Consider the following 15117-nt stretch of genomic DNA (forward strand, 5'->3'; position numbering starts at 1 on the left):
GAATAGTTTTAATACCAAAATAAATCATGACAAATATAATAAAATCTCTAATGACTTCCGAGTCTTTTTTCCCCTTTATGAACTTTTAACTGTTTTTTAAACTTTTTTTTTTTGATTGATTGATTAAATTTATTTCAGACATATCAAATAAAATCAAACATATCAAAAATACAAAACAAAATGAAAAGCACGAAAATACAATAAACAAAAAACAATGTTCAAATTATTTCACAAAAAAAAAAAGCAAATTACATATATTCAACTGATATGCCTGAAAAGGAGTAGGAAGTATAAAACTTATTTAATCCTTTTCCACAGCTCAATAATTAATATTTATTAAATTAAATTAACTTCCTGTGTTCCTTATAATCTCTCTATATATACAATCTATCTATATACAATTTGCTATACTATATTTATGATACTATATTTGATATTTACAATCCAATGATTTTCCATACATATATACAACTTGATATACTATGATTTTTTTTTATAATTTAACATCTGCTTAGTTGTCATGTAATAAAACACAGCATATGACATATCTACAGATGCAGACTGTAGGTACTACAAGCAGGTCTGCATTTTTATGACAGACCTAGAATAAAATGTCTAATGACTTCTACTTCCAAGTCTTTTTTCCGCTTTATGAACTTTCAACAGTTTTTTCTACATCTGCTTATTTGTCATGTAATAAAACACAGCATATGACAGTCCTTTGACAAGAAAAGCTGACAATGAATTTGACAATTCAAAAATTTAAAATTGACAGTTTTTGGTTTTTATTCTTTTTTTCTAACTTGTACTTATGTTTATTTGTATAGTGCCAATACATAACAAGTGTTATCTAAGAAAAAAACACAGGTCTAGTCTAGCTATAGCATTATAACTAGGAGCTGGTCCAAATTTGAGCCAGCCATAAACTTTATCAAAAAAGATTTTAACCCTACTCTTAAAAGTCAAGAGGGTTCTGCTTCCCGGTCCCTAACTAGTAGAGGATTACAAAGGAGAGGGGCCTGATAACAGCTCTACCTCCCATACTACTTTTAGAGACTGTAGGTACCATGAACAGGCCTGCATTCTAGGAGCGTAATTTTCTTTAAGGGTAATACGGCACTATGAGCTTTTTAAGATATGATGGAGCCTGTACTTTATCCAGTGCAGTCTCTTATTAATGCAAAAATTATAAAAGAATACAACATTTTCATAACCCAGTCATGTTTATTGGTTTGCAACAATGCAAGGGAGAAAAACACCAATAAATACAAAGGGATACCTTATTATCAACAGTACAATTATCCAACAGTTGATAACTTAAGATTTGTCCGACACTGTGCTTTGCATTTACATTGCATAACTCTATGAGATACTCAACAATCGGAATAATGCAATATAAACAAAATCAATTAGTCTTTTGTATCTAAGACTGTAGGCACAAGTGTAAAGAAAACAACATTTTCCAAACAGAGCAACAAAGAGAACACAGGTAAAATACATCTTCAGTGAAAAGGCATTGTTATGATTCTTGTATACAGAGGTGCACATATTAACTGTATATCATTTAAAGGCAAGAGAAGGTAGATTAAAGTACACAAGGTGATACAAAAAATCATTGCAAAGAACAAAATACTTTTACAACCCATAGACGCAGGTTTGTTGTGCCAAAGAAAGGCACATTTCAAATCATCAACATTTATAAACATTTTGGAAACCAGAGTTTTACTTACAGTTATAAATACTATAATACATACAACTATTTACATGTTTGGTTCATAGGCTGTGTGTGTGTGTGTGTGTGTGTGTGTGTAAATAGGAGGACTTTCACTTTCAATATTGGAACAGTTTGATTTAACAGCCAACATAATAAAATTATTTCCACCTACCAATGAAAATATTAATCAAAATGCTAAAATGATGGGGCAGCACTGGCCTAGAGGTAAGGTCGCCCCCCCATGTACAAAAGAAATGGTCCTCCAAGCATGCGGCCATGGGTTCAAGTCCAGTCCAACTCGTGGCTCCTTTCCGGCATATCGTTCCCCAATCTCTCCCCCTAATTTTCTACTCTATCCACTTGTCCTCTCAAAATAAAGGCATAAAAGCTCAAAAATAAATCTTTAAAAAAATTCTTAAATGAGCCTCGTTAATTTCATCTTTATAAGAATAAGTCAATTCATCTTACTTATTGCACTTTCGTCAAAAATGGAGTACACAAATAATTGTGTTGCATAGCTGAAACATTTTCAGATCATTTGTTTTGCACTGTTAAACAAAATATCACTTCTAGCTTATCTTTTTTGCATTCTCCAAAGTTGAACAATTTGATAAATCTTGACCCAATCAAAATATCCAAGTTTGAACAGTGCACACTCATTTTGAGTGTCAAAAACAACTGCATTTGAACAACTCCTACTACTATATCTACCAGTTTGATTCTAAAAAAAAAACATTTGGTCTTTTATGCTTTTATCAGGCAGCCATCACTTCTTTTAGCTAGTGACTCAAAAAATGTATATATTATGAGAAAATAACAAATAATATGAATAATCACTGACATGTAAAAAGTAGAAACAAGAATCTTAACGATGAACAACCAATACATGATGAATCTGATTCATCATTAGTAGGCTCTAATATGTGATTGACATAATGAAAGTTAAGGTAATAGAAAACTAAAGTTTGAGCAGTCCATATTATGAGCAGCAAACTACTGCGAAAAGTTAAAGAGTAAAAAAAAAAAAAATTAAGAAAATGCAGTACCTGCCAGTTTTGTTATGTCCAAATATTAAGCAGCAAAGTCAAATATCCCTCTAATCTAAATTGTTAATTTTTCTTTTTCAAAAAAAAATTTGCTTCTTTACACAAGAAGAAACAAATGCTTGGGGTTACAACCCTAATTTCTGTAAAAGCAGCCTGGTCTTTCTATGCCTTTCCACTAGAGATGGGACCGATCAGATCTAATATCGGTATTGGGTCCGATATAGACGTTATTTACAGATCGGATGTCAGACTTAAGTCGCCAATCCATGTCACTGATTAAGAAGTTGGACACTTAAAACATTCTCAACTTGCACAGTCTCACTTTGAAGCCGTTCAGACTGAACTGTAGGAAGTGTCCACAAATCGTCTCCATGACGACCGAACAGCTCCTTCTATGTGATCAAAAGTACAGTTCTTACACTGAAGCTAGCACAATGCAATGCTGGTTTTACTACAGCTTTGTGTAGCCTTACTCATAATACCAACAACAACCCTTACAATAACACTTTTAGTTATGATAATAAAAATATCTGAATCTGTATCAGTTCATATGTATCGGATCGGAACAGAAAAAAATTGGATCGGTGCATCTCTTTCCACAACATTTATGAGATGTTTGAAATTACAAAGATGTAATACTACTAAGGCTTTGTTAACACACACACACACAAAAACCTCACAGTTATAACATTCACAGTGCCAACACTCACCGGCTGTAAAAATAACCAATGGGTTGATAAAGGTGAGGCTGATACTTTGAATCTCTCTATCCTCAGGTCCAAACTGAACAAGGCTGCAGTGTTTAGTGTACGCACATACAAATTCTAGGAAAAAGCACATTTTATTTACAACAGGAAGTACCTAACAATTATCTACACTGTGCTCTTTTGGAGACAGGTTTACAGTCTTTGTGGGACATCTGCTTAATAATACAAATATTAACCATAAGCTAACTCCAACTACTAACATCTTAATGAAAAACAGTGATTGTACCAAGTTTGTAATATTGTCATTTTGAGCTCTTTGCTACATGACACTTTTATGTAATGTTGTGTAATTGTTAATAGAGACCCTGTAAGCACACATGACTCCGCACACTATGTCGGTGAGGGTTTGCTCTGCTCTGTTGGTTAACATAGCTCAGCAGGATTTCTGACACCAAGAACAACAAGGTGCACTTAAGACTTTACACTCCAACACACTCGTCCTGCTTCATGAGACAGACCTCTGGGTCCCTGTCTTTTCACTGCCCTGTCCACAAACATCTTAGTATTAGATCAATAATAGACTGATGCTAAATTCTACAGTGTGTACGTTTTGAAATACACTACCTCCTTCTTAAATAACCCTTTGACCTAAACATGGAAGATGACAGCCTGCCAGTCTTTCAGGCCCAACAACAGGTTACAACACCTGGTTAAAGAGAATCAACGCTTTTTCCAGCATAATTTGCATTCAGAGTAAGTTTGAAATTTGTCCATTTACCCTTTATGAATACGGTAATATCTTTTAAAATATATCCTTTTATTTTAACCTGTATATCCAATACAAGTCAAATGGTTTTGTGTTAAAGCATGTGAGTGCAAGATTTGGCAGATACTCTAAACATTTGGGTTTTTGGGTGGTGAAAGAGACATTAACAGAGTCGAGCAGAACATGTTAAGACGTGCTACAGCAATTTCGTACTCATAAAACAGAAATTTATACCAAAAAAAATTCAGACAATATATTTTGAACAACTAGGCTTCTGTAAAGAACTTTTGTTCAGGAATACGTCCTCACATTGTGCACATCAGTGCCAAGAACAATCTTTGGTTGTGCATCCTAGTGTTCCTCTGAGATGAGTAATAGTGTTCGATAACCACGCAGCATTAATGTACCCACAATTACTAGTGTCAGAACATAACCACACACAAACAAGTTCATATTTGGAATCAAAGTGCAAAAACAATGACAAGAACAAAAAAGAAAACAACATCCCACTTGGTCATTCTGCTACACAGATTTTCATTCGTGGTACCTCTACAAATGGGTGGGGGATGGGAGTGGGTGGCTGTAACATTAGATCCATGCTCATAACGCCCTCAAAGTTTTATTCCATTAGTTTGGTTCCATAATTCTTTACCACATCTATACCTGTAAAGCAAAAGAAATAAAACTGGTTACCCAACAAAAGTAAAAAAAAGTGTAAACCGGAGAGATAATTTTTTGTCTACTTACTGAGCATTTGCCTGCGTTAGGAACAATGTCACTGAGAGAGATCACATCCACAGAACCAATGCTGTCTTCAAGGGGCCCAACCTGAGAGCTGCAGATAAAACCAGGGGCAGAGTAAGACATCTGAACCCTCATACAACATTAAACACTGGCTTTGTGTTGTTTTCCTGTAAGAGGAACTCAGATTTACTTCAGATTAGTTTGACCTATTTGTGGTATTTTGCTGCTTTAAAACATGCTGACTTTCTTGAAGTTCTGGTTAAGTGATATTTCTGCCTTAGTTCCCACAGTTAGTTCAGACTCTCATGTTGTAAATGGGTTGTTTTGGATCCAGCTAATAGAAGGCAAACAGGCTGAGAACCAAACCAAAAATCTCTTAGAAACGTGAAAAACTATATTTTTACATTTATTTTGGCAGAAACTATCAGTTGTTAAGAACTCATTTGTAGATCCTTATCTAAATACAATCATTATTTAATTTCTAAGATGTATTTAAAAAGATGCAAATTTCCCCTTATCATTTTCCAGAGCTAAATATGATAATAAGGGTGGGAATCCCCAGAAGCCCCACGATACGATATCATCACGATACGATATCATCACGATACGATATCATCACAATACTATATCATCACGATACGATATCATCACGATACGATAACATCATGATGTGATATCATCACGATACGATAACATCATGATGTGATATCATCACGATACGATATCATCACGATGTGATATCATCACGATACGATATAATAGCGATACGATATGATATATTTCTACACAATGGGAGTCAAGCCCACAGACTGACTGTGATCAAAGTGAAACCCTGTAAAAGGCAGCATGTATCTCACAATCTGTTAGTATTTCAGTCTAATCAAACTGAACACAAACATGTATGGACGACTGTACAATTGCAGGAATTTTTAACAATGCAACTTGTTGAAATTGAATATCGCAATGATATGCTAATAATATAATAAAAATATTGATACTTGGAGGCCATGAATCGATATATCGCCTCGCAAAATATTGCGATACTATTCTCTATCGATTTTTTCGCCAACCTGTATTGCCTGTCTAGCAGCACATTATGTTAAGTGTTCGGGTTTATTGATTTGTTGTAGATCTCACATTAGAAACGATAGAATCCCTTGTGGTGTGATAATTCTGGCATAATGTAAGAAAAATACCCTTGAAGAAATATCTCTAATATAAAAAAAAACTGATCTACGTGTATTTTTCTCTCTTACCTCTTGGGGGTGCTGTGCTCCTGGGCTTTGCTCAACATGTTGTTTAAATCCACTCCCGCCGACCGGCTGCTGTTCTGAGAGCGAGGCGAAGGCTGACTAGAGGGAGCAAATTCAGAGTTTTCCAAAGAGGAGGAGAAGGAGTTTGTGGTTTCAGAAGCGTTGCCAACACCTTCGCTTGGCAGTGAGGTGTTAGGGAGGAGGTCAGGACGACCTGGCTGCATGCCTGTGGAGGAAGGGAGGGAGGAAAAACGTTTAATACTGTGTTGGGAAAGAAACACTGCACGCTGGTACATGCATGAGGTCTGAATCTCTGCCAGCTTCAGTAAACAAAAGTTGTTTTCAGCACTCCAGCTGAAAGCTGAAATCCTTTTTCCAGGGCTTACCGTTGTCTACTTCAGCATCTTCTTTGGTGTCTGAGCTGAGTTGATGTTGGAGGAAAGCATGCTGGCTGTTGGTGCTTGTTTGTGTCGACAGAGAAGGCCCAGAGCCGGCTGACTTCCTCAGAGGACCCTGTGTCAGCGCACGACGCTTCTTAGATGGGGAGGACTTTACTACATACAAGAGAAAGAGTGTTATTTTTTTATTTGTTTATTTTGACAGGGACAGTGTACCGCCAATTAGCTGTACCAGAGTTAGGTATAAGCTAATTTACATCTGTAGTCCCTGGGCAGGAGACAAAGACAATGTCTCTGTGAAGAAACAAAACATACACTAACAACATCATCACAACAGTAAGACAGTACACAACCACTGAACAATGGCATTACACTAGTCCACAGTGAAATTCACACATTATATTAAAATGATAATAGGCTAAGAGCACTTGGAAACATTTAAGTTGCTGTACTCATATTTAAATTTCAGAACGTTAAAGACAATGATACTTTTTCATTGAGGAAAACATGCCATCAGTTCCCAAAACTGTTGAAGTGTCATGACAGGGAGTGAAAGTAGCTAATGGTTTTGGCCATGGCCTTTATCCAAGTGCCTCAGGCAGGCAGGCCTAGCCAGGAAAATACCAAGAGTGTTAGAAACGCCCTGATACACTGAGAGAACTTCACTTCACTGTGATCTGCGCTGCTTTGCCGGATGTTTAAAGCTTATTCACACATACAAAAACTATTTTTTAAAAACTCACATGAGAGCTTCCTGAAGACTGTGTTGCACATGAACTTCTGGAAGCGATCTGCATAGAAACTTGGTCTGTGTACTGACACAGTGTCCTAAACAAAGGGAAGAGGCACACAGGTTACAATTACAATCTCTTTTTTATAGTTTAAAACACAATGTACCGAGGACACAAAGAGTACCTTACCCCATCATGAACCAGAGCTTTCCACGAGTGTTCAAGCTTCTTTACCAATCTGTAGAAACACACATTAAAAAGTGGACTGTTTAAGGGAGTTACAGAACCAACATGACATGTTCACAGCAGGAACATTTCACTTTAATGATCGTCTTTAAAGTTCATCATGATGGCGCTTAGCTTTTGGATCATGCTAAGCACTTAATTCTATCAGCGTCATGCAGGTGTATGACGCAGCCTTTAAAACTACACCAGCTGCCACCATAGCCTCCTTAGAGTCTGCTTTCTATTAGGCACGGCTTATTTAAAAAAAACACATATTGGTGCATGTTAACTGGACAGATTCAGCTCTTTAGTCAAATCTTGGAAGATATCACTCCCAGGATTCTTGGAACAATCCTTAAAAAGTACAACTTTTTCTATAAATACTACATCCCAAGCATTTTCTATGAATGAGAGTTTCATTGACGAGTTCTAGACACTGACTGTGTAGACATTTAAGAGTCACTGACTGAATGAGCAGCAAATGCACACAAACTTATCCGTTTACCTGTAGGACTGCAGAATGTCAATAATACCAATATACACCAGCAGCCTCTCGCCTTTTGCATTTCGTGCTGGGATTCCTCCAGTTCTGTGCAACAAAACGTGAAGAAATTCATTTATTGCTCCATTCTTCAAAGCAGAAACTTTATGAGAGACATAAACATTGTCACTCACTGGTCCTCTGAACCCGTTGATCCCATTCCTCCTGCCTCAGCCTGGATGGCCTCGATGGCGGTGCTGTAGAGGGACTTCTGGCCTTGGGGTCTCCTTTGGTCTGCGGCTGCGGCCCCCGCCTCTTCACTGGCCTGCTCTCGACAAGCCTGTTCTAAATTGTGGATTCCAACCAAAAGGCTGTAATCCATGATCTTAAAACTTTGCAACAGCTGAATGGAAATCAAAGAAAACAAGAGAAGTGAGACCAGAGATAACAAAGGAAGAAGATCAAATGCTGACATGTTTTGCACTGTTTTTTTTTTACCAGGCAGTCTCTCTGGATGGTCTTGCAAACCGCACTGTACTTGTCCACTTCCATTATCAGCCCTTCTTGCATGTACTGCATGAAATCCAGGTCTTTGTACGTGGGCACGGCCTTCTCTCGCTCTTTAGCCGAGGCCCGTCGCTTGTAGGTGGAGCCCTTTAGATCGTACTTGAGGTGCATCCGTACAGTGCTCGGGAGCAGATTGTTCATGACTACGATGCGAATGTTCTTTCCCGCAGCTTGGACACAGTAGAGTCCGTAAAACTTCGGCAATAAGGTCCGCTTGTTCTGGTTCAGGTTCTGAAGGAGCAGAGGAGAGGGCGGAAGGAAAGTTAAATATTGAACGGAAATGTAGCGGCCAAAAAGTGACTGATGTAACTGAAAAATTAAAATAAAATGATGAAGAAAGAGTATGAATATTAGCCCTCACTAATGATGCCTTGAATGACACAGAGTACACCTTATAGCGGTATTTAATTGCAAAGACATCAAATTAGTTTTGTAAAGTGTAATTATGCAGAGGTAAGATCCCCAAACAATCACATTTTTTAAATGTGTGTCTGACCTCAATTATTTAAATTTAAATCGCACCATGTTTGCACTGACTGTTATTTAATGTCTGTTTTTTTATATTTTTATTCTTTTTAAACAGTGCTAAAAAATTAGATTCATCTAGGGGTATTCTTTAAATCTTTTTTTCTGGTTATTATATATGTATGGGAGGGAGGGGGGGGTCGGTTTTGTGGTTAATTTGTAACAAATGTTTCATGTCATGTACGTCTTTGTAACCTGCTACTGGATGCTTTGAATTTCCCTTGGGATCAATAAAGTATCTATCTATCTGATCTTAGAAAAGAGAGACTTTTCTTACATGGGTAATGAAAGTGGTAAGTGCAATTGATTGTTAACATGATGCATTCTCTTACACCTAAAGCCCTCACATCAAATCGTACCATAAAGTATCCCGGAAGTAGTTTCTGCAGAAATTCAGCCTCTTTGTGCTGCACCGTCTTAATGATGTACTCATCGTCAATGGAGAGGTAGAAGAGAGATCCACTGGCTCCAGAGTTGGACAGCTCAATCAAGGGCTCGTTACACAGAGAGTACTGAAACCAGAACAGAGCACAGAGGTCAAGACATGTGATAAGAAAACAAAATAATCAACTCACACAAGAGAGTTTCAAAGCAGTCAGCTTCTCCTGCTCCACCTCAAGTGAGTCAGCACTTTCATTCTTTGCAGTTCCCCCAAGTTTCTCTTTCACAGTTCACACCACTTCCATGTTCTGCAGAATTAAAGATGCTGAGCGAGCGAGAATACCATGTAATCGTCAGGCCGGATGCCGAACATCTCCCTGAAGTAGCGAAAGGCGATTGGGGCGTACGTCTTGAACCGGAAGTCTCCATAGTGGTGGGCGGGCGTCAAGTTACTGCCCTCGCTGACGATAAAAGACGGACATGGCAAGAGGATTACTTACAGCACTACAACAAGGAGGTTAACATCATGCAGACAACAACATCCTGATTCAGAAAATCATGCACTCATTTTCATCATCTTAACAACACAATCCTTACTTCATTATTCAAAAGACTCACCTGGGGAAGAAGAAGCTTTCCACTACTTCAAAGTCCTGCAGCAGCACGTCTCGTTCAGGTTTCTGGCTCAGGCTGCCAACAGTGTGCGTGATGCCTAGCTGGATGGCTCCTTTCAGGGCCGACGAGGTCGTCTGGAAGAGAGAGTATCAAATGCAGTCTGTGTTTGGTAGATCACTTATTTATTGTCACGTGCTGGACTGCCTGTTAATGTCTGCAGATCATCACAATCTCACATTTAATTTGTTCTCATAGTCCACTGCACAGCTCCTACATTGCACCTTTTGTTCATTTTGTGTTTTTAATATTTTATATTTTTAAATTCAATTTTATATATTGTAATATCTTCTTATACTGTATTATTTAAGTTGTTGCTAGTTCTGCTTTATTTCCTTGTTAATTGTTTAGCACCAATACAGATCAAATTCCTTGTATGTGTAAATGTACTTACACCCTGATACTGATACTGATTCTGATTTACAATGTGAAAAAACAGGTTTTACAAGTGTAAGTTTGCTGCCTTATGTAGATGAGCTTTAAACGTGATTTCTGACACACTGGTACATCAGATCCATTTATATTCATTAACAAAGAATGGAAGACCCTCAGCATCCCCTGCATGCAGAGTTTAGACAGGGACCTCCGCCCGGCGGTTCACTTGTGTAAGGAGGTCGAAATCAAATAGATACCTGAGGTTGTTTGTTCCATCAGCTGTTGGGTTTTTAAATAAGCTGTAGGTATTGTTGCCTGGACACTTTTACTATGGACTGTTGGTCCTTTGTCCCTTAACTCACTCACACCCATCATGGTGATATCCATGGTAGTTATGTTTTATATGTATGTATTTATGTCATTGTGCTGTTTTTTATGGATGTATTGACTGTATGGACCTCTATTGCAAACCAAATTGCCCCTCTGGGACAATAAAGATTTTCCAAATCCAAATCCAAAAATGTTAGGCAATCCCTATAAAAAAGACTTTTAAGAAGAGGATCAAAAATCTTTTATATGTGGTTGAATATTTTATAGTATTATTTGCATTTTGAAGTGTGTAAATCTACATGCAATCTACAATGAGAGCTTTTCTCCTACCTTCTTGTAAGTAGTCTCACCAGTTGGATCAATTCCCCGATGGCCGATGGTTTTCTTCATGTTGGGAGACATTGTTGTGCTCGGTCCCTGTCGGTGTAAACGAGGTGAGACGGAGAATTACACACAGTGCAGGAAAAGGAACGGAATTGCAAGTGTGCAGCAACATGTATTTGCTAATGTCTTAAAAGAGGAAGGAGTAGAGTTTGTGTCAGCTAAATACTGGTGAATTCTTCACCGTGTGAGAAAAATGTAATGATGTGCATCTTAAATTACTGGCATTTCCTTAGAAATAAAATCACTTCTTTCTTACCTCGGGGGAAGCATTTTTCCTCACCCCACTCGAATCTGGAGTGAGAGAATAAGAAAACAAAGAGGTTTGTGTTGGAAGACAACAAGAGGAACAGATGTGAGTTAATTCAAGAAATTAAATTTGAACACTGGGTGCATGAATTTTCAGACAGCACAGCCTGAAGCAGCCTCTACCACTCCCTAAAACAAAGAGTGCAGCTCAGCTTTAAAACAAACATGCAGACGCACCTCGATCATTACCTCTGAGAGAAGAGAGTCGCCTCCACAACTGACTCTGCAGGTCTTTGTGGGCAGTGGGAGGAATTAGATAAGTATGCTATTACTATTAAAGAGAGTTCAGACAGGGCCAATGAATGCCTCCATATATGTAAAAGAAAACTGGATTTCATGAAGCCTTAAGTCTACAATGGACCTCATAGATTCTTAAACAGACAATCTTCATCAAGAAACAGCAGATTAATGTTTGATGACCATCCAGGAATCTGTTTACGTTCATGTTAAATTAACAAGAGCTGAATGGAAATCAATAAAACACAAGTACCACCAGACCAGAGATTCAAAATGAATTTGATATCAGAAAACAGAAGAACATTTGGTGACCTTTACCTAAATCACATTTCAAAGTATCAGTTATACAACAGTGAAAAGCTTGGTTAAGTCTGAGGTAGTAACTCTGATGATGTCATTGTGATGTCACCCAGTCTTCAAAACAAAGACAAAGGAGAATACGACGCTGACAAATATGGGTTTGCGATTTGGGAAATGTAGGATTCAGAATTTCCAAAACTTGACCTAAATTCAGGACTAAAAAGCCGGGATATCTGCTCACAAGTTGCACCAAAATTTGGACCTTTTTGCTAACAATATAAACTTGCAGTATTTAGCTTTTAAAACGTTGAAGTTACACGGCCACATTTCTATAAGCTGATGTGCCTGACCTCTCTGCTACTCATTATCAATACTATTGAGGGGAGAATCAATGTTGAAACATCTCATAGTATAACTCCACAAAGGTCAACAGCACCACTTAAAAATAAGACTATCAAGGTAAGTCAACACTTCTCTCAAACTTTTAATAAAAACTGTGAAACCTTGATTCTACACTTCTAACAATGTGTCATCTCTCCCTCTCTTACATTTTAACTGTTGGATAAACTGCAAGAAAAATGTGTTCTGTGAAAAGGATTCAAGATAACCCTCTCTCTGTTTTTACAAAAATATATGTACTGTACTTCTCTGTGACAGGATCAGCGCTGTTCTGAAAAGTATTGAATAAGTATTCATGAACATCTGAAAACCACCAATCTCCATAATAAAAATTAAAATATGCTGTCAAAAAGATTTTCCATACTTGGCCTGGAAACCCTTTAGGACTGAATACAAGCACGGGTCACTCCCAGTTGGAAATAATAATGTAAACATGGGAGGCACACTGATGAACTATGAAACAGAAATGAGGTGTTTCCTTCCTTTTTCGTTTTCCATTGTGCCTATCTTTTCCATTCAGTTATGTTGTGCTTCATGTCATTGTTACTGTTTTATATTGTGTGAAAATCCAACAAACTGACAGGAAAAGAATACAAAGAGAAACCTTTGGAGGGAATGAACTGATGTGCAAGAACATTCAGTGTTTACTGAAGACCATTAGAGGATGACATTTATAAGGGTCACACGTGTTGAATTATTATCAAACCGTAAAGATAGATGTTTGTATTTACCATTTAAGTAAAGAAAACAACTGACAGTGTCTCGTTAGCTGCTGACATGCCAAGACATGTGTGACCTAAGGACCAAAATGTCAGGATCGCTGTCAACTCTGTGGCTAACAACGTTGTTAAAACACATCTGGTGTATTACTCCCAGGGAAATCCGGTGTGAAAATATAATAATAATACAATGACTACTTACATCCAGAGGTGCCCTGCAGCCCTGGAGGTTCCTCTGCAGCTGTGGCCATTCAGAACTGAACCCGAACTCAGACTTTCTTGTAGTGTAAACAAATGTTAGATCCTGGATTCAGTGCTGGAGCTCAAATGCCGTCATGGAGGGTCTGTGAACACAAACGGTATCTAAAAATCAGTATCTTCAAAGGTTTCAGCAAAGCAGCACAGATGACTTCATGCTACAAATATTGACAGCAGCCACGTCGACTGGCTCTGCTGAAACACACAGAGAGAGAAAGAGACTGACGGTGGACTTCAACAGAAACTAGCTTTTTATTATCTGTTGTATTAAGTAAGCAGAGTAAAATAAAGTTAATAGAAGTTCATGTTGGAAGAGGCTAACATGATACGTTACCGACATGCTTGAATTGCGACAGTTAAGGAAACAGAATGCTAACTAGCTGCTAACTCTGGTTAAACTTTTCTAACTTGTCTCGGTGCTATGCCCGATAACAAACAAACAAACAATAACACAAACAAACTGTGAACTCACTTCAAAGCGTTTCGGATTAGCTTCAATCGTTTGGAAAAAAAAGAAAACAGACTTTGTTTCCTCTTCTTAAGGCACTTGTTTTCCCTAAAACTTATGAACAAGGAAGCAGTGCGGAAGCAGCAGTTTTGTGTTCAGACCATAGAACTCTATGGCAAGAACAGAGCATCCGGAGAAATGTTTTTCAGAATAAAACAAAAATGTTCTTCAAACCATCAGTGCCTTAAAATATACACTGATAAGAACATATACAACAGATAAGTGCATAAGTCCAGACTGAAAACAAAAATGCGTCCTTATGATTGATATAGAAGATAACATTGATAATGTATTATAATAATTGATAATGTATAATAATAATAATAATAATAATAATAATAATAATAATTTATAATTTATAATAATAATTGATAATGTATAATAATAATAATAATTTATAATTTATAATAATAATTGATAATGTATAATAATAATTGATAATGTATAATAATAATAATAATAATTTATAATTTATAATAATAATTGATAATGTATAATAATAAGAATTTAGAATAATAATTGATAATGTATAATAATAATAATAATTGATAATGTATAATAATAATTCATAATGTATAATAATAATTAATTAGACTATAATTAATCATTTATGAAAGCTTTTCATTTATTTTATTTTTTTCCTTTTATTGTTTTGATTTGGTTAACTGACAACAGTTTTCTGTTTTGTGAAATCAGGTTACTTTGTTTGTTTGTTTTTTTGCAGCTATTCTTGTTTTGATATACTGTATAAATGAAATGTCAAAGGGTAGGCATAATAAGCCTCGGCTTCATCCTACACCTTTTCGGCCATTGTTTTTAATTTCTTTATTATTATTATTGTTCGTGTATGTTCTATGCTTTGTGGTCATGGACCGAAATAAATATTTACTACTACATCGAATAGCTGTATCTAAATAGATTCCAGGATTTCCCCCTGAATTGTCCATTGAAAAGCCACAGCAGTGATAATGGTCCAATCTTACACAGTGCAAAATATGTCAACAGATTGTTATCTAAACTGAAAAGTAATAGTAACCCACAACTTTAGATTGAAGACCTTAAAATAAACGGAAAAAAAATTAAAAAAAATG

At 36.8% G+C, this 15117-nt stretch overlaps 1 protein-coding gene across 2 annotated transcripts; it reads right to left on the bottom strand.

Moving 5' to 3' along the window:
* Window positions 1–1204: 1204 nt before the first annotated feature.
* Window positions 1205–14129, bottom strand: LOC132990825 (phosphatidylinositol 4-phosphate 5-kinase type-1 alpha-like). 2 transcript variants are annotated; one of them, XM_061059302.1, is made up of 16 exons: window positions 13991–14129; window positions 13463–13604; window positions 11556–11590; window positions 11246–11332; window positions 10157–10287; window positions 9882–9999; window positions 9517–9669; window positions 8564–8863; window positions 8260–8468; window positions 8090–8173; window positions 7549–7597; window positions 7372–7456; window positions 6617–6784; window positions 6234–6456; window positions 4981–5068; window positions 1205–4896 (listed from the first exon to the last, which is right to left on the bottom strand). In XM_061059302.1, the coding sequence occupies exons 2-16, from the start codon at window positions 13509–13511 to the stop codon at window positions 4891–4893; spliced, it is 1785 nt and encodes a 594-aa protein (XP_060915285.1). In that variant the 5' UTR covers window positions 13512–13604; window positions 13991–14129; the 3' UTR covers window positions 1205–4890. The 2 variants fall into 2 exon arrangements, with proteins under 2 accessions (XP_060915285.1, XP_060915284.1); XM_061059301.1 differs by having other exon boundaries at window positions 1205–5068.
* Window positions 14130–15117: the final 988 nt, after the last annotated feature.

Source organism: Labrus mixtus, chromosome 16, assembly GCF_963584025.1.
Source record: "Labrus mixtus chromosome 16, fLabMix1.1, whole genome shotgun sequence".
NCBI lineage: Eukaryota > Metazoa > Chordata > Actinopteri > Labriformes > Labridae > Labrus > Labrus mixtus.

Bases quoted from the DNA above. Each gene is read 5' to 3' on its own strand.
- LOC132990825 (XM_061059301.1), bottom strand. From the start codon at position 13,511: ATGGCCACAGCTGCAGAGGAACCTCCAGGGCTGCAGGGCACCTCTGGA. The intron at 6,457-6,616 runs GTAAGCCCTGGA...CTTCCTCCACAG, and splicing joins AGATGCTGAAGTAGACAACG to GCATGCAGCCAGGTCGTCCT. The intron at 5,069-6,233 runs GTAAGAGAGAAA...TTTTATCTGCAG, and splicing joins GAGCACAGCACCCCCAAGAG to CTCTCAGGTTGGGCCCCTTG.